This window comes from Vanessa cardui, chromosome 3 (assembly GCF_905220365.1).
Source record: "Vanessa cardui chromosome 3, ilVanCard2.1, whole genome shotgun sequence".
Classification (NCBI taxonomy): domain Eukaryota; kingdom Metazoa; phylum Arthropoda; class Insecta; order Lepidoptera; family Nymphalidae; genus Vanessa; species Vanessa cardui.
In genome coordinates, this window is record NC_061125.1 from 7,288,427 (window position 1) to 7,311,452 (window position 23,026).

The 23,026-nt window shown below is 32.0% G+C and overlaps 3 protein-coding genes across 4 annotated transcripts in view; 2 read left to right on the top strand and 1 right to left on the bottom strand.

Moving 5' to 3' along the window:
* The first annotated feature begins 2,503 nt into the window (after positions 1 to 2,503).
* On the top strand, positions 2,504 to 5,852 carry LOC124543570 (nucleolin-like). The gene is made up of 3 exons (XM_047121805.1): positions 2,504 to 2,710; positions 3,716 to 3,912; positions 4,047 to 5,852. Exons 1-3 carry the CDS (start codon positions 2,688 to 2,690, stop codon positions 4,196 to 4,198), a joined length of 372 nt encoding a protein of 123 aa, XP_046977761.1. The 5' UTR covers positions 2,504 to 2,687; the 3' UTR covers positions 4,199 to 5,852.
* A 248-nt stretch (positions 5,853 to 6,100) lies between these two features.
* On the top strand, positions 6,101 to 17,741 carry LOC124543567 (ionotropic receptor 25a). The gene is made up of 12 exons (XM_047121803.1): positions 6,101 to 6,388; positions 6,482 to 6,631; positions 6,774 to 7,076; positions 7,152 to 7,566; positions 7,685 to 7,799; positions 7,947 to 8,186; positions 8,374 to 8,762; positions 12,185 to 12,388; positions 12,665 to 12,850; positions 14,979 to 15,311; positions 17,112 to 17,352; positions 17,566 to 17,741. The coding sequence occupies exons 1-12, from the start codon at positions 6,307 to 6,309 to the stop codon at positions 17,674 to 17,676; spliced, it is 2,769 nt and encodes a 922-aa protein (XP_046977759.1). The 5' UTR covers positions 6,101 to 6,306; the 3' UTR covers positions 17,677 to 17,741.
* A 504-nt stretch (positions 17,742 to 18,245) lies between these two features.
* LOC124543382 (leucine zipper putative tumor suppressor 2 homolog) overlaps positions 18,246 to 23,026 on the bottom strand; it is a 100,603-nt gene continuing 95,822 nt past the window's right edge. For both annotated transcript variants that reach the window (XM_047121596.1, XM_047121605.1), the window contains 2 exons: positions 21,000 to 21,219; positions 18,246 to 19,640 (listed from right to left, as the gene is read on the bottom strand). In XM_047121596.1, the coding sequence (XP_046977552.1) occupies positions 18,939 to 19,640; positions 21,000 to 21,219 (922 nt within the window). In that variant the 3' untranslated portion in view covers positions 18,246 to 18,938. The remainder of the gene's footprint in view (positions 19,641 to 20,999; positions 21,220 to 23,026) is intronic.

Here is a 23,026-nt window from a genome sequence, read left to right on the forward strand (position 1 = left end):
TTCCATTTTAGTATGAATATTTTTAAAAATAGAACTTAAAAACTATTTTCCCTTTAATTAAAATACTAGCCACTCCCCAAAGACTCGAAGAACACCAAAGAACCAAAAAAATCTAGATATCGTGTACAATAATAGAAACAATATTATTAATTGTCGTTAACTGATGGTAATCGATAAAGTAATTAATTGTAACGATTTATTAAATGTTTACGAATAGATTCTTAAATAATATACCTAGTCGTTATCTGTCCGTAGTCATAAACATTTTAAAATTTGCCTACTCCAACAAAACATCGCTATGTAATATATAAAATTAAAACATTTTTATTTTATACAATTTGCAAATTTTGGCAAGGAAACAATATGAAGGGTATTTTTATACAAAACGGCATTGAAATAAGTGATTCAGCGGAATTGATTCATCCAGGTGATTAAATAGAACGCAACATCCTAAAATAAATGACCTAGTGGGTTACCTACAAAAGGAAGACAAAATATTACTGGAATTATATATGTCAAAAGTATTTATTTATTTATTTTGACTGCTAAAACAGTTTCCATTAGTCAGATTTAAATATTCTGGATTCCAAATTTAAAAAAATGTAATGCATGCAAGCTAATTTAGTTTTATACAACATGAATATATACATAGTATAAATAATGTTAAGCTGTTTTCGGAATACATTTTAATGTAAATATAGTACTAAATATGTCCTAACTATTTGTTGTTATGTATTCCATGATCTATAGATAACAGAGTGCATATATTACAAAAAGAAAGCATCGTTACATGAACACTCTTAATTTGTCATTAATTAATACAATACATTAAACTTACTTATTTCGTGCATCAAAATGTATAATTAGATTTTAAAGAAATAATAATAGGAATATTTTCTATATTCGCTTGGTTACCTTCGTTAATTAACGCGCCTGAGTGATGTGATAGGCGGTTTTTACATAATGGCAAATAAAATAAGGAAGCAGTACCAACATCCGTGTCTACATTATTCATGTTTTATTTATTAAAAATAAAAATAATAAATTAAAAAATTTAATTACGAACTACAACGACATGAACGAAAGAAATTTCTTAATTTGATATAAAAATCGTTTAAAAAATACTTCATTTAATTTACATTTTAGACGATATTATTGATGTTGAGAATTACGTTTATATGCACAGGAATGTATATCTTAAGATTTAAGTCAGACAGTTTATATTTGTCTGACAAAAGCAATTCTACAATTAGAATGGCAATTGGTTACAATGGCAAGCGATAAGACTGTAAGGTAACTAACTGCAAAATGTTCATAAAGTCTAAAAAATAATAATAATTTAGTTATTATTTTTGTAAATAGAAAAAGTGATCAGTAATCATTAATCAAAATAATTTACAACATTATTTTAAATTAATTGTATGTTTAATATTAACAGGGACTTATTATATTGGTACGTCTAATACATGTATAACAATGCAAATTTTTCATTATATGTTAATTGTAAAATACTTTCTTCTTCCAAATTTTCTAAACTAACTAACTAACCTAATATTTTATAGGCAAAATAAAAAAGGTTTATAGTATAATGATCTTGTTGACCAAAATGTAAAATAATAGTCATCTTTCAAGGTTTTTACCTGCCAAAAACTTTAGGACCGTGCCCGGATTGTTCTGGTTAACAAATTCATAATCTGACGAAATCACTAACGTGTGCCAAGATTTCTTTCAAAAGCCAACGACCTAATACAAAACGCTGAGATATATTTGCTGCTAAATATTGGTAAATGAACATTAAACCTGAGTCGTAAGGTTGCTATTTGAATGTGATTTCGTATTTAAATTCTTACATTTTTGTGGTACGTAGACATGATGCTTTTCTTAAGCAAGATGTAAAATAAAATCACTTTGGCGGAAAATGAACTTTGTGGTTATAATTAATATAATATATTAATTTGAATCAGAGTTGTTACATACGTCGCAGGAACTAAATTGACAATAAGTTTTTATTAATTTAAAATCACCATATATAACATACTTCTTCAAAATAAAAGCTATATTTTTCAAATGTTAATCGATAAAGTATTGATATGCGTTGAGAATTCATAAAAATTTGGATCATGGCTTTAATAAGTCTTGTATACGACGAATTTAGAGTATTTGATAAAAAATAATGTGTTTGATATTTTATATATCAGTATGGTGTTTTTTTTTAATAAAGATTAATATAATATTACATATCTATAAATGCAATAAGTTTAATTTAAAATGCCATTTTAAAGTAAACTTAGAAAGATAATTAAAACTATTTATACAATAATTTATATTTTCTGCGCGATGTAACATTTTAACGATTAATGTTTTTCAAACAAGACAGAGCAAGCAAGGTAGATATTTCCCGCCTAGCGTTGTTTAAGAAATTCAAGGTTGTTTGAAGATGGCTTGTGTATCTATAGCTATCTTACTTTAACTTACGTGTTCTACGGTCTAGCTATTTCATATAGCGAAGTTGGCGCGTAAACTTCACTACGAGCGCGCGGCCCCGCAAAACGTTGAGCACATTTTCGTCTTTCTTTCTCCTTCATTTGGTCGTCGGTGTTTGTGCAGTGAACATTGTTGTACGTAGTGCGTAGCACGTGCCGGATACTTTTATTTGTAATTCAAATAATTTTATAACTTATTATAAAATGGCAGACGCAGCCGTCGAAAAGTAAGTTTAGTGTCTCATTAAGTCAATTATATATTAGTTTATATGGCTTTATTATTTTTGGCGGCTTTCGAAACGTGATCAAAATGGCTTCCTTTATTATGTTTCAGATATGTTTTGTGTTATTTATACAAATTTCGCGTAGCATTATATATTTAAACTAATTATAAAGTTTATGTATATGTAATAGAACTATTTTTTTTATTCTTTTGTAAGTTTTCGGTACTTAGTTGTTCGACGCCGATACACGCGGGAAAGTGAGACTAATCAAATATTTCGTATTTTGTTACGTTTTACTTAAAAAAAAAACAAAGAACAATATAACTGAACTAAATAACCCTCGATAAGTCGCATATTTAAGTGAATAAAGCTGTTTCCTTCTGTATAATTAACGGGAAAATTGAAAGCACGCCGGCGAGCGCGAGTCGTTTTACGTTGGTTCAAGATGGCGCTGTGTGCGCAGCGTGCCGGCGCGGTAGCGTCATCGGCGCGCGCTTGTTTCAAATTTGCCGAGTCTTCGGAGTTTTGCAACTCGTCGGTTACGTTATTACCGCTCATGAGGGCCGCGTGTTGTCATTAGTTATTTTTAACGCTTTTGAGTCCACGTTTCGAGGCAATCTACTGGTTTAACATATTGATACAGCAATCACATGCGTTTATTTTCCTCGTTACTTTCCCACCTGCATGAAGACAGCCTTGCGCAACAATTCCCACTTGTTTTTGTTCCGGTACATTTCCTTGATATCGCTCCACTCGGTAAATAGGTACTATGTTACGTCGGTCTACATATATTTTTTTCTTTTTAATTATTCATATTGAAGCTATTATACAACAACTATAAAAGTATGTGTATGTTTTGTATTTTCGGTTCCAAAAATACTTTTGAGGCTAATATATTATATTTTGTTTTACAAAACATTTTAATGAAATTAAGAAAGGTTTAAATAAAAAAATTGTATAATTTTAAATAATTAAATAGGCATTAAATTCAAATTTATATTTTTTCAGAGATGTCGCACCTGAAGAAGTTACCTCTACTGAGGCACCAAAAGAGTCCCCAGTGAAAAAATCTCCCGCCAAAAAAGATGCAGAGCCTGCTGAAAGCAATGGCAAAGAGGAAAATGGTAGCGGCGACGCTCCAGAGGAAACTCCTGCAGAAAATGGCGACGAAAGCAATGATGCTGTTGAGAATGGAGAAGCCACAGGTATGTTCGATCCTTATTTCAAATATACCTTTTGCAACATTATTTATACCAGTAGTTAAAAGTAACTGTGGCCTTAGTGGTCCTGATTTATAGATTAAAATTGTTAATTTATTAATGTATTTAATTTATTTCAGAAAAAAAAGAGGCTGGTGTAAAGAGGAAATCTGTAGCTACCGACAATGGTGATGCAGCAGAGAAGACAACACCTGAGAAAAAGGCGAAAGTAGCAAAGGAAGCTCCTCCAGCGGAGGAAGCCACTCCAGCGGAAGAAGAGGCAAAAGCCTAAACCTACCTACACTGCACTTGGTTTACTGCAATGCATCCTTAGTTCATTAGGGTTCAACTACTCAGACTGATACATATCCTCTATACATTTACACAATGCCAAAACTATAGTTTTTATACATTGTTATGTATTTGTACACTCTTATTATATAGCGAGTTGGGCCCTTTTGTGACCACACTAATTTTAGGTTTACGAGGTGTGTTCAAAAAGTATTGCGAATTTTGAATTTTCTCGGGCTACGTTTATTCGAATTTCGATCTTTTTTTGCCTATATGTTGGTACTCATGTCTCTCACTTATGTGCCGACAAGCTCGGCCTTTTTGAATGTTCACTTAATTGTTGACAGACAGTTAAATTAAGTGCACGGATGCATTCTGAATGTTGACTGTGGCATACGGAGAAGCTACCTTCGACCGAAGCAACGTTTATCGGTGACACAAAATGTTCTCAGAAGGCCGAGAAGATGTGAGCGACGAACAGGGTGCCGGACGCCCGAGCACTACAACGAAAAAATTAATGAAGTGGAAAAAATAATATTGGCCAATCTTTGAATCACCGTTATGAGAAGTTGCTGAGGACCTAAAAATATAGATTGGCTTGTGCCATTTTTGAACACACCTCGTGTTATATAAATGCGTATTTAACTTACCTGTGAAGTACCTGTAAAGTGTAAATTTTTATATCAGTCATGTCAGATGTGCATCGCAGTGAACTAACCTAATGAAAGTTTGGATTTGGTGTTGTATGCTGTTTTTGCGTATCGGTGTCTATTTCAGCAGACCATTCGATGGGTTATTGAATTGATGAAAGAGTAACACATATTGGTCAACTATTCCGCCAGTAGGTACTGCCAAAGTAATTCACCCAGTGTGAAATCAATTCACGATCCGTTCTGTGAACGATGCGACTTATATAAACAGCTTCTGTAATACAAGGATTTTATATAAACTTAAGGTTAATTAAAGTGTTTAGATAAATAATTCAGTTGTAAATTTAAGTTAGCAGATAAATGTCGCACATTTATATTACATAGGCATTATTACTTAACCATTTAAACATTCCTTTGACTTGGGTTTAAGTGCATGTGAACTTTTGCTCTTGCTTCATAGTGAGTTTGTACGTAAGACAGATAAGATCAGATAAGTGTTGTAAAATACTATGATCTATTCTGCCCTGACGAATTAAAATGTTCACATTGCACTAATAATTATAAGATTTGAAAATTATAAAGTTCAAAGTTGACAAATAAGGTGATAGTTCATATTGACATACTTATTTTTGTGTGCTATTTTGAATTCGATGGGTCTTTATTTTTCTTATATCTGTTTTTTTTCTAATTTATTTGCTTCTCATTAATATGTGATAGATTACAAACCTCGAATGTAAGATAAATATATAGTGTAAATCCTTGTGGATATGAATCCTCATTTTATTCTGCAACAAATTTTTGAGACAAAGTTCCAAGCTAAGGAATATATTATATTAAGATTTTGACTAACTTTTTCAGATTATAATTATTTGACAATACAAATTGTTCAGATTTTTCAATATTCGAAGTTCATCTAGTATTAGAAGTGTAGTTTGTACAGTTAACACTACTTATTGTGAAGTCAGTGTTTGTAAAAGGTTTCTGGCAATAAAATAGTCCAATCAATTACTGTTTTTTTTTTTGTAATCTTAAGTGTGTTATGTAAAATAATAATAATAAAGGCAAATCCTAAGTATGTTCCTGACGTAACTAATTAAAAATGGAACATTAAAATTTAAAAATTAAACTTAGTATGCTTATGGTATGGTAAAAAATATAGTTTTATTAGATTTTTTTACTAATTCTAGCAGTAATCACAAAAACAATCAATAACTATTAGCCTTGTTATAAAAGACAAGTATTAATAATGGGAAGTAAACAAAGTATATTTGTGTATGTGTTACCCTGTAAATAAAACCAGTTTGTAAGTGATGAGTTTGAATAACATCAATTACTAGGGTGAATCAAGGCCGGACATCACCGTGGTAACTAGATAGTACACAGCAGTCTTGTTCAGTTAGTTTACGGATATCGGTATTAGGCGCAGACACTTCGCCGGACTGAGCAATATAATTGTGAAATGAAGTTCTTACTCGCCCTTTGGAGCGTGTTTTTTAATATTCCTTTTTCGATTTCACAGACAACGCAAAATATTAACGTTTGTAAGTTATATTGAAACTCGATCGTTATATTATTTTTAAAATAATAATTAAAATTAAATTAAACTCTTATTACTGTCAAAATAATATTTTTAGTACTTATAAATGAAGAAAATAACGCACTGGCTGAAAAAGCTTTTGAAGTAGCTAAAGAGTATGTAAGGCGTAATCCTAGCCTTGGTCTTGCTGTAGATCCTGTTATTGTGGTGGGAAATCGCTCTGACGCTAAGGCATTTTTAGAAAATGGTAAATATAGTCTGAATTAAGTTGCAATTTGATCCTCGAAAAAAATTAAAATATTAATATCAGATTGTAGTATAATAGTTCTACACTTAAAAGGTAAAAGTATTATAAATGTCGTATGTAATTAAATAGATGATACGATCAGTTTGCAGAAAATATAACGACATGTTGTCAGCAAAGAAAACGCCACACGTCGTTTTAGATTTTACCATGACCGGAGTTGGGTCGGAAACTATTAAATCGTTTACCGCGGCATTGGCACTGCCAACTATTTCTGGATCCTTCGGACAAGCAGGTGATTTAAGGCAATGGCGTACTCTCTCAACAAACCAAACTAAATATCTCTTGCAAATTATGCCACCTGCAGATATTCTACCAGAATCAATAAGAGCAATTGTTATCAAACAAGATATTACAAATGCTGCCATTATTTTTGATGAATACTTCGGTTAGTATTATTCGACATAAGTAATTTAAACTTATATAGACTTAATTTCGAGTATTTTATAAATGTTTGTTGCAGTTATGGATCACAAATACAAATCTCTGCTACAAAACATTCCAACTCGTCATGTCATTACCCCAGTAAAAAGTTTCAGTAAGGACGAAATAAAGACTCAACTGAGAAGTTTACGAGAACTCGATATAGTTAATTTCTTTATCATCGGCGGTTTGAGGACCATAAAGAACGTTCTAGATGCAGCTAACGAGAATCAATACTTTGGCAGAAAAACCGCGTGGTTTGCCTTATCTTTAGACAAAGGAGATATAGGTTGTGGATGTAAAGACGCCACTATTGTCTATATGAGACCAACGCCTGATGTTAAAAGTAGGGATCGCTTAGGGAAAATTAAAACTACATACAGCATGAATGGGGAGCCTGAAATCACGTCTGCATTTTATTTCGACCTTTCCCTGCGAACATTTTTAGCAATCAAGTAATGACCTTTTGCTATTCATAATGTTGGTTATTTCTAATTTAGCGCACGCGTGTTATATAGATCATCTAATTATAACCTGGCATATTCCATGAGCATACGTTTTATGAATTTCCAGATCGATGCTGGACTCTGGCAAGTGGCCAAATGATATGAAATATATCAATTGCGACGATTACGATGGTAAGAATACTCCAAATAGAACCTTGGATCTTAAAACTGCATTCCAAGAGGTACGCAAAATATTAGTGATAAAATTATTGACGTAATTATTTCCTCGCTCATTTGTAGCAATTTAAATGGTAATAATGTACGAATTTCTTTGTTTATTCTTCTCTTTAGCTAAATGGTTGTAAATAAATCTGTTACTATTGTCTTAGGTAAAAGAGACGCCTACCTATGCTCCCTTTTATATTCCGGAAGATGATCCTATGAACGGTAGAAGTTTTATGGAATTTAGCACAGATTTAACAGCAGTTACTATTAAAGATGGGGCATCCATCGGAAGTCGGTCTTTAGGTTCATGGAAAGCTGGGCTGTTAAATCCATTATCATTAACAGACCCTGATAACATGAGTGATTATTCAGCACAGCTTGTGTACAGAATTATAACAGTTGAGGTGGGTTAATGAACTCTGATATTGTTTAAACTTCTTTTGATAAAATTCAGTCGCTTACTTAGATACATTTGTGTAAACAATCGTGTCATTATTAGCTTTTTAACGTGTAACGTTTTTATTTTATCATCCAACGTTATATTTATTTTAAAATAAAAATAGGTATATCTCTAATATTTATTGTTTGCAGCAACAACCATTTATTATAAGAGATGACGAATCACCGAAAGGCTTTAAAGGTTATTGTATTGACCTGATAGAGGAAATTCGACAAATTGTTAAATTTGATTATGAAATATCTCTGTCGCCGGATGGTAATTTCGGTACTATGGACGAAAATGGAAATTGGAATGGGATAATAAAAGAATTGATCGAAAAACGGGCAGATATCGGGCTCACATCATTATCAGTGATGGCTGAAAGAGAAAATGTGGTTGATTTTACTGTACCATATTACGATTTGGTCGGAATAACAATTCTAATGAAGCTACCAATTACACCTACGTCATTGTTCAAGTTCCTCACTGTTTTGGAAAACGATGTCTGGCTGTCTATTTTAGCGGCATATTTTTTTACAAGGTGAGTGAACAAGGTTAAAAATATATATCACGCATGGCAACACAGTATTTAAATATTTATAAGTCAGCTTATCTAGACGTACTAGACGACTGCAGGATAGTGCCGCCCTGGGTTCTGCAAATGAATACTATGTAAGCACGGACAATGTTGTTACATATAGGACTTACGCCATTTTGTTGGTTGTGAAATCCGTGTAAATTATAGCACTTCCTATGACTAATTACAATGCCACATAAACAACTTATAATATAACTATGTTTATTTCCCAATAAACATTACTATTGAGTAAATTTTATTATATAACTTTTTAATGTTAATAATGTCTTAATAACATTTGTCTAAAATACTATTTGATAATAATATTTTATGGCAATTTAATAGATAGAATTTTTTAAACATCACGCATGTGCTTATCAAGTATTAAATAAAAAAAAAAAAACTAAAGTCGAGCGATAATAATCAAGGTTCCTGTTTCTTATTCTTTTTTTATATATATTTAGAAAGAAATACCTTAAGATTTGAAATAATAATTTATTAATATAACATAACGTGTGAATTTTATTATATATCTATACTTAGTTTTCAGAGTAAGAATGCTCTATATATTAGAATAAATGACGTAGATAAAGCCTTGCACTTAATGGCTAAGTTCTATGACATACATCTGACCATTGCTACTATCAATACATAAAACTTGATAGTAGCTTTGATCAGCTATATAATCTTATTCATAAAAAAAATTATATTGTCTGACCAAATATAAGAAGTGTATGTTTCTAACGAATACAGAAGATAGGAAATAATTTTATAACTATATCGTGATTATAAATTAACGACATTAATTTGAAAAAATAAATCTATTTCAGTAAAACACTTTTTTCAATCCGCGGCGTTGGTTTCAACGCAGGTGTCTATTTTTAATGATGTTCTGTAACATGTAAATTCTGACACATGTGAAACAGTTTGGTGCAATAAGCTCCTAACCTTCTCTTCAAAGGGAGTGGAGGCCTCAGTCCAGCAGCAATATTTACAGACTTATTAGACTTATTTTACTTTTCTCCCGAATCTATGTCTCACATATTTTTTCGCTATCTTGAGATCTGTGCTGATGATTTGTAAAAGGGACAGAAGTGTGCACATTCCATATAAATAATATATTATCAATATCAAGCCATCTACAGTCATCCTAACCAAGGACATGCTAAAGATGTTATAGTAATTCATACGATAACTATCATGAATAAGTCCCTAAATGACCCACAGCTGGGCAATAGGAGAGGACTGATTTTAGTGAGCGAGAGGGTTAGTGCTATTACAATTTTTCAGGAGTTAATGGGTATATATACAGACGCGCACTCGACTCAAGAACGTTCAGACTTTTTTCGCCGACGAGCACGACATGTAAATACAAATTAGCATGCGAAACTAACAATAGTACTTGTCCTGATTTGAACTCGTGTCGTCATCGGTTTTTCTTCTACAGCGCTGAAATAATGTATTAAATGCCGTGAAAACGCCATGAAAAACGTCAACGGTGTCGATTTGCCATGAATAGTTCTACTGTATTAGTGAACAGAGAGAACTATTCGTCTAATCTCGATATTAAAGATCAGACAATCAGCTTAATAGACGATCCAACAAATTTACCTGCCAACGTATAGATTCATGACCGTTCCAGGCAGTAATTTAGACAGGAGCCATTTTACCAGACAGTTGTCATACAATTTTAATATAACACTATGCCATTATATTTCATGCGATCAATAGACCGATGCCCACCTGAATCCATTATGTATTTCTTATCTGATTTTGTCGAACGAGGTCGAACTAGGAATAACTAATCATACTTGGTAGCCGTGATAATCATATTGTAATAAATCTAATGGTTATAGCTACGTTTCTCTTCTGACTTTTAGTAATAATATAACTATAATATTTTTTTATTCAATTAAAATACAAAAATATTTTTAAGGATAATTAATAATAATTTTTAACAAATCTAAAAGTGAGGCGACTAAAATGGAAAACAAATATTGTCAATATTTTTTTTTCGTTATTTACGTATAATTTGACTGATAAAAGCAAAATTAAAAGAAGACGCATTCAATTCAATTTATTTTTTATATAAAATAAATTAGATCACCATAGACGGATCTGTAGTTTAATATGTTAATTGGAAAGGCAAACAAGTATTTCATTTGTCAATGGAAGTTGTTATCAAACAGTGCTAATTAATTGTCTAGGAAGTATTTTAGTGTCATTGAATTTTTCTGCGTGCTATATTTTTTTATTCGATTACAAATAAAAAGCGGGTTAGGTTTTTATTTATATAAATATTTATACATGCCAATGAAACCTTTTGCAACATGTATTCACGGAGTAAGCTTTTAGCTGGAATTGTGTGGAATGTTCCAGGCCGTTCACTCTGAAGAACGTTCACTCGAGTGAATATTCATTTATATGTCGAAAGCAACATTGTCGGGTCCGTTCAATAACAAATTAATATTAGTTACAAGACTTTTAATAGCTACGTTTACGGGTCACTTTGATAGTATAAGCAATATTAAAGATCAATGATGAACTTAAATTTGCAATTTCAATTTCCAATTTCCGTTTGATTTCACAATTAATTAGGTACTCCGAGACAAAAGAAAAAAAAATAAGGTTTTAAGTAAAACCTTTTTTAAGTATTATAATTTTACGATATAGTTTCAAAAATGTCATGTTCCAAACTTCCAATCAGGTTCTTTTAGGTCAGGCAGGGCGGGGTACGGGAGTACGGGCGGCATGTTTAAATATCCTAAAATAAACGAAAAAATTAAAGCCGAGGCCCTGGATTTATTTATTTTATTACTTACATTGTACGGAATGATTATAGTTATCTTAGAGATTTTAAAATATAATTTAAATTTACATATATTTATAGTATATTTTTTTATTAGTTTAAAATAAAATAATAACTGTATAGTATTGCCACATACCACTTGCCAATGTATTTATGCATTTCACCTTCATTATTCCCATGTCTCTCCGACATTGATATCGTTGTTAAAGCCCTGACACAGTATAGAAATAATTTAATGACATTCAACACCATGTAAAGAATTTGCTATTTAGCAAATAATAGGTAATATGATACTTATATTATGGACTTAAGAGTGTTTTAAAATGTTTAAATTGTCATCTGCCAAGACAGATAAATATTTATTTAAAAAAAAGTGTTGCAGTTTTCGAATTTCTCTTTATATTTTATGGCGTAATGTATTGGAATGATCCAGATATTTTTAGTCTGCCTGGACATTATAATCGTGTAATGTTTTGTCTTAAACTTCATCGCTAATCAACTGTAAAAACTATTATAGACAAGAAATCATAATAAATATCAATCAATTAATTATTTCAATTACAAGTATATATTTCAGTTTTCTTATGTGGATATTTGATAAATGGAGTCCTTATAGTTACCAAAACAATCGCGAAAAATACAGAGATGACGAAGAAAAGCGAGAGTTTACACTTAAGGAGTGTCTCTGGTTCTGTATGACGTCACTAACCCCACAAGGGGGTGGGGAAGCGCCGAAGAACCTCTCCGGACGGCTGCTTGCTGCTACTTGGTGGCTTTTTGGGTAAAGTTTTTCGTACTAATTAAAACTTTATACACTCCAGCTGAAAAACAAATAGTTGAAATTGCGTATCAAAACAGTATAATGATCTTTTAAATTAATTTGCAGTTTTTTTTTTCAATTTGTATTTTAACTAAAACTAGGAAAGCGTAAAATCTTACGTTTAGCATTCCATAACACCTGAATTTAAGCATAACTAACTTAAATACTATATAGATAAATGGATAAATTGTAGTGATGTCAAAAAACTGTATAAGTATACATTTTACCCATTTTTAGCTTCATCATAATAGCATCTTACACAGCAAATTTAGCGGCGTTCCTAACAGTTTCCCGACTGGACACTCCTATTGAATCTTTAGACGACCTCTCGAAACAGTATAAGATACAGTACGCGCCGTTAAACGGGTCTTCGGCTATGACGTATTTCGAGAGGATGGCCAACATTGAAGTAAAATTTTACGAGTAAGTATTAAGACCCTATTAAATATTTCATGTTACCTTGACTAAATTATGACGTTCACAAAGTGCCTAGAATGATGCCTGTCTGCATTTTAACAATTATCGTAATATTATTTGCGACAAAAATATAAAATAATATATTAAGTATTATAAGCACTAATTTTTAACTATTTATTTGATATATTTTTTTTATCTCTCTCAGATTTAGTTATCTGCAAGAAACGGCTATTTAACAATGATGTTATAGTAAACAGATATGTTACTAACGCGGAAAAAGTGAAGACTAGAAAACGTACTAATTGGGACGTTTGGCTTTAGTCGTTTTACGTAGTAATACGTTATAATACATAATAATTACGTAGTAATACGTTTTGCGTCATAAAACATCTAGTTATCCCTTTTACTTATTGTTTTTATCAAGCTATCCTTTTAATTTTAACGAGATGTAAAAATAAACTAAAATAAACGGTCCCCGGCACGGCACACTTTTTTCTGTTGTTTAGTATGGATATAACATATCTGTTTATCAGAATATCATTGCTATTTAACCATCCTTTCCCCTGTCTTTTTTATGTCATTGTAAGATAAACCTATTTGAAAGTCTATGGAAAAATAAAATCTGTAGTCTCTGGTTACTATGATGATAATAAACAAAGGAGATTAACAGAACTAACTCACATTCTTATACGACTGTAAGCCTAAATGTTATCATAAAACAATTTAAAAATAGCTCGTGTATTTATCAATGGAATTTGTTTTCACACGTTTGGATATCTCTGTATCAAACAACTTTATCTTTTTTATCGGTCAAGTAACCAAGATAACATATTTTTCAGACTTTACATTAAAAACGAAAAAAAATCACAAGGTCTTATAGGTCGACCTTAATTACGTTGGTGGTTATAAAAAGGTATACATATAGGCTATAAATAGATATAGGTTTTTACTTTTCAAAATCAATTAACCTATCGTTACGTTTTTGTCTGGCAACACGCGTCGTGTTTCGAGATTGCTTATAAAAAATCGGCAGGGTGGTACTTACTTAGTATTTCGTGACGGTTTATCTCAGATCTGTGCTATTTCCTTTCTATACCTAATAATACACTTTTAATCATAAGTAATCAAAATATTTAATCATAAAAGTAATTAAAACACAGAATTTACACCTGAATTACATAAATTTATATTATATGAAATCATAAAAACAGTCTGTAAATGCCATTCTGATCGTTAAAGGATTTTCCCTTAGAGGAGAACGTTTGGAGCTAATTCTACCATAATGGTCAATTGATGCTGGTGGATAAACACTTGTAGGTTTCATTACGAAGCTTGAATTAACTTGGCTAACTAGAAATCATAACAGCATGCAATCGTTTTGCGTTGCATAAATACTTATTTGTATCTTTAGCAAAGTTTTCTAAAAAGGAAATGCTAGACATACGTTGAATGCATAAGTTATGCAATATACTTACTTGTAATAAAATAAAATGTTAGCCATCTTATTAGATTTGACGTTGATAATAATATAAATCAGTAAAATATATTTAAATTGATGAGCGTAATATGCTGTTTTTTTATACTCGATATCTTATTTTTATGGAACTCTTAATATCTTTTAAACATAATCTTGTTAGGAGTGTGTTTTTTCAAATATTTTTGGTTTTTATTGGTATATATTATACTTGACAGTGCGTTAGAAGGCTTTGTAGCGTGGCGGCTATGCTGAAAACTGTTATAATAATTATTTATACCTATAATAAATAATTAATAAAGACTCACTTATATATATTATAATAGAATCACTTAATACTAATAAAAATACAGGCATGAACATGTTAAGAGCCAGTTTTTTTTAATTATTATTATGGCAGAAGCATTTTCATACCGAAGAAAAATAAAACCTGTCGGCTATTGTTTTCAGTGGTTTAACAGTTTTATTGCATACCTTATATTATTTTGTATAACTATATGTTGATGGCAGTATAATATGTACATAACAGATACTCCTAGATGGTATATTGTAAAATCTCACGGGATATTCTTTCGATCATAAGATGTTAAAATAAATAAATACTTAATCATGACTATTTAATCATTCTTGGTTTCTACAAGGAACGTATTGAAATTCCAGGATATGGAAAGAAATGAGTCTAAACGATAGTTTGAGTGACGTAGAGCGCGCAAAGCTCGCTGTTTGGGATTACCCTGTAAGTGATAAATACAGTAAAATGTGGCAAGCCATGAAAGAAGCTGGTCTTCCGAATTCTATAGAAGAAGCCATTGAACGCGTCAGAGCGTCAAAGAGTTCTAGCGAAGGTTTCGCCTGGTTGGGCGATGCCACGGACGTAAGATACCACGTTCTGACGAGCTGCGATCTGCAAATGGTCGGTGACGAATTTTCTAGGAAGCCATATGCCATAGCCGTTCAACAAGGTTCACCGCTTAAAGACCAGTTTAACAACGCGTAAGTAATTATTCAGAAGAGTATTTCATTGTTAGGTACATATATACAATATATTATTATTTAAGCAATAATGACACTGAAAAGATTAACACTCATATAAGTTTTATGAATAATTAAACCTTTGACCTATAGTGTAGCAATTTCTGCAATGACCACTGCAAAATCTATATGTATGGAACATATTACAATACTGCATTAATATTATTTATTTGAATGTCGGAAAATAGTCATTTTTTTTCTAGCTTGTAAGTGCTAAATTGTTTACATTACAAGACTGTATATTTCTTACTGTTTTATTTTGTCTGTGAAATTATTTTTTTATCTGTATTAATATTTGTTATGGTAATTGTTTCCCTGAAGCCAAATGCACCTCAACAGCAAAGATCAAACGAATACATATGCATTTTCAATGACGGTAGGGCGATTTTCATACATAACATGTCGGCTAATGTCATGAGTTCATGTATTATGCATAACTAAGTGACCGACGTGGCATTTGTGTTGTAAAATAACTGTTTGTGTTTTATAAACTTCTATTGATGTTCAATTAGAATATTACGTTCAAAGGGAATAATTAATTCATAATAATTTACCCAATTAGAAATGTACGAGAATCTATATTGTTTATTTTATGGTATTTGTGATATGTCCACTCACACAAAATACTGTACAGTTCTAAAATTTTTAGACAATTATAATTACTAAAAGTATTTTTTTTTGTCCAAATATTAATCGAACGCTATCTGAAAGTCTGAAACGTAAACAGTAGATGTATTTTTTGCAGACGCATTCGAACAATAATATTCAACTTGAGGAAATATAGCCTATGATATAATATAACCAATGGAAAGGGGAAAAACATAAAAAAATCTTAGATCTTAGCTAGATTGTGCTTCAAATATTATATATCTTTATTTTATAATACAACACTATTACACTTAACAACTTACTTTAATTTTACTTACGAATTCCGATAACAGTTTCGCAGAAGTTCAAAATTCCATTTTTCGCAAAACCATATCAATACCATAGATAACAACAACAACAAATTAGATCTTATCAATTTTCTGTAAATTTTTTATTTGGCTTTCTTCTGTTATGATTGAAATAGACTATAGACCGATTCAATTCACTCACAAAACTACGCGCCTTCACGTTAAATTGTCGACCTGCGTTAATATGAGTGAATCAAGTAATGAAGCATAGTATGACACAACTTACATGTAGCATCGGCAAATTAAAAAAAACCGATTACTGCCGATTTATACAACCAATAGAAATAACTCCCTATCGCGCTATTCGACGCTATAGATTCTCGACTATTATTAGGTCATATGATATACAAATTATGACGTTTGTGTTAAGTTCATATTCACATAAGAAATAAATGTTGATAATTTGTAATTACGATTTTGTCCGATGCTACATCTAAGTTGTGTCGTACTATACTCGTGCTTGCCAGGTCGTCTTAGAATACGCGAGATAATTTACATTATTGTTTAATAATTAAACGATAATTTAACATTGACGGGGCGCTTTTCTGAATGAATGGATCTATTACCCCCGAAACATAATAACATTTATGTTTAAAATGTCGTTTTTGATATATTTTTAATTTTTCATTGTATACATTCTAGAAAATTTATATTGTATATTTTAATCGCATATGATATATGTATTAGAAATGATTAACTAATTATATGATGAAATCTTACCTCCCTGTGCATTTGCCCGTATTAAAATATTAGGATATTTTTGTATTTCTCTTAGTAGGTTGTAATGCATAGATACTTTATCTAGGATTCTGCAGCTCCTCAACAAGCGTAAACTAGAAAAGTTGAAAGAGAATTGGTGGAATAATAATCCTAAAGCCATTAAATGCGAGAAACAAGATGACCAGTCAGACGGCATCTCTATTCAAAACATCGGAGGAGTTTTCATAGTAATTTTCATGGGCATTGGCTTGGCTTGTGTGACGTTGGGCGTGGAGTATTGGTGGTACAAGTGGAGGAAACGGCCAACTGTTGGTGATGTGACTCAGGTGTGTGGTTATAATATATAAGTAAAGGGTTCAAATAAACTCAAGAATATGAGATCACGTATTTCGTTTTAAATAAGTTAAAGATATGATTACTTTTTAATTAACTTTTTAGTGGTATCATTATTTTTTGTCGAATATTGTAAGGAAATAGGAAGATGAATTAAATAACGTTATTTTTTTTAATATTCAGACTTAATAAATTCTTTATTTTAGGTTGAACCAGCGAAGGCTGTCCGAAACAAAGTCGGCTTTAAGCAACAAGGAGAAGTATTCAACTTTAGATCTAGGAATTTAGGTCTCGCTAATTTAAAGGCTAAATTTTAAGTTTGAAAATTAATATAAAAAATCCATTTCTAAAGAACCTGTACAGTAAATAGGTTAAATAATTTCATTTAATTATTTTTATAATATATTGAATTAAACAAAAAAAAATCTGTTAAAAATATTTAAATTTGGTGGATTAATTAATTGTATTATATAATTTTTTTTTGTCTGTGGACAAAGGACACCCTTTCTAATAGAAGTCTGGCGTTTCATATTCGAAAAAAATAAATGTATAATTTCCATGAAAAAAATTTTTGGTATATTTTATATTTTCGTATATTATTTTCTAATTTGTCGATAAATCTATTAATTGTACAAGTTCATAAGAAATGGACTGAAAGTAAATGTTTGGAAGTTATCTCGAGAGGTTTTCATGTGTTCAATTTTTTTTAAGTTTGTTTGATCTCAAAGTAAGATACTTAGTATAAGCTCACCTGCACAGTCTGCTCGTTTTAAATAGTACAATAAAAATCATAAAAAAACGCTGTTTCATTTCAAATAAAACAAAATTATGTAATTAAAAACATTATTATTAATATTATCTACAATAGCTTTAATATTTTTTAAAAAATATTATTTTTAATCTTTACCTAAATTTACGTATTTTATTATGCTAGTAAATGTACAATAATTTAATTTATAAATGTGATATTAAATAAATTGCCAGCTGAGTATTTAAAAATTAAATAAAAATGTTCAGTAGTATTAAATCAAAGACTACAATAGGATATATCTGTACTCTTCGCTCGATATATATCTATCTCTTACTCGCAAGAGCAAGAAAGGACTAATAATAATCAATCAGATCTATCTTGAAGTAACAGCAAGAGCCAGCGTTGCCAATGTGTGGGGAATTCCCCAAATTGCGGGGAATCGTCAGTCGATCGGGGATATGTGGGGAAAATGAGGGGAATTTATACTTATGCGTTTTATACCAGAACGATCGGTAAATTAACCACGACTAGTCTGATTCAACGAAAAAATACCTCGAAAATTTGATTTTATTGTTAGGAAATGAAAAACAAACATACAATAACATGATTTTTTTCCTTTATTTCTGTGTGGGGAATTGGGATATTTTTTCCCCCAATTTGGGGAATTTCGCTAAGATTTTTAGGGAATTAGGTGAATAGGCATTGGCAACCCTGAGCAAGACATTTCTGTAACTGACAACCATCGAGACCACGCGGCAAGAGGACGCACCTTATTTACACAAGCATTAGTAAACATAAATAAATATTAAACTATTTAATTTGGTACATTTACAACTCTATGGTTTTGTGTTGGTTCAGATTCTTCATATTCTTATTGCAGAGTTCTAGTTCTAGCCTCAGGCCGTCGATTTCGGCCTCGAGAGTGCGAGATCTCTTGAACATTTGCACGTAGTTCATCTGTAACTGTTTCTGGTATCTGAGGACTTTGTCCTTCTCCTCCGACCATTTCCTCCTCTCGTTGTTGAACTGGGCCTCCTTGCTCTCAATCTCGCACTTGAGCCGGTCGACCAGGGCGCTGGCCTGGCACGAGTCCGCGCACGAGTCCGGCAACTCCCCGTTGAGTCTCTGGACTTCGGCGTCCTCCAGGGCGCTGTCGCTCGAGGTCCAGTGGTACTCGTTCGTCTTGCAAACGTCGTAAATTCCCCTCATGGTCCTCCCGCATTCGATCCCTTCGTATCCGCTGAGAGATACGTCGGAGAGTTCCTGTCTCAGTTCTTTTACTTCCGTTTTTAATTTTTCTATTTCGCCTTTATTGCTCTCTTTAGTTTTTGACATTTCGGTTACTTTCTCCATCAAGTCGTTCGTCAGCCTGTCTACCTCGGCTTGCAATCTTTTCAGAGATTTGTCTTTCTCCTCCGATTCCGCTCGCAGTCTCATTGTCTCCTTGTCCTTCTTGTCGAGAGCTTCTCTGAGTTGGCGGCAGTCGGCTTTCAGTGTCAGGTATTCGTGACCCTTCGCGGTTTGTTCGTTCTGGAATGACAAATTAAAATGTCAAATTTACAAAACAAAAATATTGCTATTAAAGTTTCTCATTTAGTTTTGCTATGTGAAAACCGTAAGGAAAATTAATAATATCCAAAATAATAACGAAAATTCTTTGACGAATTCTTGCATGGAGACAAGAAATATTTAAAATGTTATACGACATATAAATTTCGTACTAGAGTAACTAGTAGGTAGTTAGTAGATACATTGATTTGGATGATTCTTCAAGCTTTGTTATATTGAAAATGTAGAGATTTTGTAGTTGTCCCGGCTTAGTAAGAACCGCCGTCGCCTGATTATCATAAAACTGTGATTCTGTTTGAGACATACGGGCATACGGGCGTAATTGCTTTGTTCGGCTTAATGATAAATAATTACATATTAGTCGACATGGTATTCTTACACTTGTGTGTACTATAAACCTGAAGATTTTTTTAATTCAACGCGTAATCTTAGGAATTACTAGTCAAATATGAAAAGTTATTTTAGTGTAGGATAGCCCATTTATTGAGGAAAGCTATGGCAGCTTACAACCTTACCACGCTACGAGCAATACATGGAGTGACAATTGCTGGAAAATCGGGTAAGAATATTCCTGTTGAGAGTGTTCTTTGCTTGTGTTTCGTGAACGACTAAAGTTTCACAAATCTCATGCATATAATAACCTAGCGAAGTCGGGACTATCATCCGGTACAATCATAAAAGTAATAAATGAGATCATCTGGTACAATCATAAAAGTAATAAATGAGATCATCTGGTGGTAGGGCTTTGTGCAAGCCCGTCTGGGTAGGTACCACCCACTCATCAGTTATTCTACCGCCAAACAACAGTACTCAGTATTGTTGTGTTCCGGTCTGAAGGGTGAGTGAGCCAGTGTAACTACAGGCACAAGGGACATAACATCTTAGTTCCCAAGGTTGGCGGCACATTGACGATGTAAGGAATAGTTAATAATTCTTACAGCGTTAATGTCTATGGGCGATGGTGACCACTTACCATCAGGTGGCCCATATGCTCGTCCGCTAACCTATACCATACAAAATTGGTTAACGTTATTTTCAGTTATTCACCTATTTGTCGCGCATATACATAATACAAATTTAAGACTTATGTCGTTTTCATATGGATACCATCATCGGAAAAAAATGGGTCCCCACGGGAAGCACTACCTTTCAAACAAAAAAAAAAATTATCAAAATCGGTCCACCCAGTGAAAAGTTATGAGGTAACAAATATAAAAAAAAAAAAAAAAAAATACAGACGAATTGATAACCTCCTTTTGGAAGTCGGTTGAAAAAAAAGAAAAAACAATCATAAAAGTAATGTAATGGCGATGGTGGTACCTGCGCGTCCTTGAGCTGCGTCTTGAGCAGCGCGATCTCGCCGGCGCGCTGGCACAGGCTCCACTCGGTGTCCTCGAGCCGCTGGCGCAGCAGCGCGCGGTCGCGGCGCACGCGCGCCAGCTCCGCGTCGCGCTCGTCCCGCGACCGCGCGCCGTAGCTCTGCAGCATGAGGCGCGGCGCGCGCAGCCGCACGTCGTGCCCGCGCAGACGCTCCGTCGAGCTTCAACCGTGACATTCGTTCGCAATATTTTCCTTAACGTTTCCCTTTTCCTTGTCCAACTGTTTTGGATATATAACTAAACAGTTTTCGAGATAAACTTGAACCGTGACGTTCGTTCGCAATACTATTACGTTTCCCTTTTCCTTGCCCAACTTTTTTGGATATATAACTTTGGTAACAGTTTTCGAGAGACAACGGCTAGATCGAACGTTCGACATTTACAATTTACTCATATTGTTTTTTCTTAAAGCAGTTACAATAGGTTGTTATAATAATAAAGATGCAGTTAACAATTTAATTCAAATTAAAATTAAAGTATATTTGTTTCTTATATACTATTCTAGTATTCAACTCGTCAAAGTACAAATAAGTACATTATTTTATTTTTAATCTTATGCCTCATTTGTAGTTGATGCAATTTATTTAAGTAGCTATTTTAAAACGTTTTTTTCTTCGGCATTACCAACATAAAAAGATTTGGAGTGAAGCAACGATCTCAATAGCAATCCAATGATATGCTATCTTTTATTTGCGAAGTAAGCATTTCATATTTTTAACTATTATTTTACCATAAAGGAGCTATTATTAAACTTTATGAAGAACACATTAAACTATATTGTATGTTTCTAGATTTGGATTTCCTTTTTAGATATGCAGTTGTATTGCTAACTTCACACACGGAATGCATTGAAATTTTCAAATAATTCACTCTTGACGTTCTTCTGCTACTCCATGGTTACCCGATTGGATTTTTTGTGGTTAAATCGGATTCCTTAAAAGATTTAATTTAATTGACTCTAGGTTACTGATTTTGTTCGTGTAATCGATTGTGCGAACGCAATAGTCGGTAGCAGTCACGTAGAAATCGTTATTTTCGTAAAAAATATATCGACACAGACCGCCTGCTGTTTTCCCGTACGATGATCTTTTACGATTAAATTTATTCGAAAAACTCAATCATGTTACTATTTTTATTTTACAAAAAGACGTGAAAAATTATACAAGACATAAATCTTATTGAGATAACTTAATTTGTGCGGTTAAAATACCTTACTTTTTTGCAAATAAAATTAATCATAATAGTAAATGTAAGTTGATGAAATACGATAAAAATAATCTATGGATGTATTAATAATATTTAATTATTAGCAAAATATTAATAAACTTATAACTGCATACTGCGAATTCCTTACATTAACAGCTAGAAAGAACTTCTTTATTGCTCTATCTTAACTTCCTACTTCCTTTTAAAATACGGACATGCATCAATCGGTTTAGTAATTAATTCATATATTACAAGAAACATATTACTTTATCAGTAGTAATATAAGGCTACTTCAATATATATATCATAAATATAATATTTTTATACTGTCTACTGTTATATGTATCATGTACATAATAAATAAAGATTAAAAATATTAATTTGTTATTATTGAATGTTTTACTTGAACTTATTAAGTGCCTTACTGTGATTTGGAAATCGAACCTAGTGGAAATATTCTTTGAAGTTGAAATAATATTTGAAATTTGAATTGTAAGCAGAACTAACGTTCATGTAAAATTAATTTTATGTCTACGGTTAATAAAACTTGCGTAATTGTTATTACAACTTTTTTAAAGTGTTTATGAATTTCCTCGTGTATTATGCAATGAAATGTTTAAGCGTGGCGCAGTTTTCTGTGTGTTGGTATCAATTATATGCGTAATCCATAGATTGTAAAATCGTAGCATTTAATACAAAATTATATCTAATAAAAATCAAAAATTAACTCTATCATTAATAGTTATCAAATATTATTACGGC

What these genes read in the sequence shown, in the direction of transcription:
- LOC124543570 (XM_047121805.1), top strand. Translation starts at nt 2,688, where the DNA reads ATGGCAGACGCAGCCGTCGAAAA. An exon ending in GCAGACGCAGCCGTCGAAAA is followed by an intron (nt 2,711 to 3,715) that starts GTAAGTTTAGTG and finishes ATATTTTTTCAG; the next exon opens with AGATGTCGCACCTGAAGAAG. An exon ending in TGAGAATGGAGAAGCCACAG is followed by an intron (nt 3,913 to 4,046) that starts GTATGTTCGATC and finishes AATTTATTTCAG; the next exon opens with AAAAAAAAGAGGCTGGTGTA.
- LOC124543567 (XM_047121803.1), top strand. Translation starts at nt 6,307, where the DNA reads ATGAAGTTCTTACTCGCCCTTTGGAGCGTGTTTTTTAATATTCCTTTT. An exon ending in CGAACATTTTTAGCAATCAA is followed by an intron (nt 7,567 to 7,684) that starts GTAATGACCTTT and finishes ATGAATTTCCAG; the next exon opens with ATCGATGCTGGACTCTGGCA. An exon ending in ATTGAAGTAAAATTTTACGA is followed by an intron (nt 12,851 to 14,978) that starts GTAAGTATTAAG and finishes TTGAAATTCCAG; the next exon opens with GATATGGAAAGAAATGAGTC.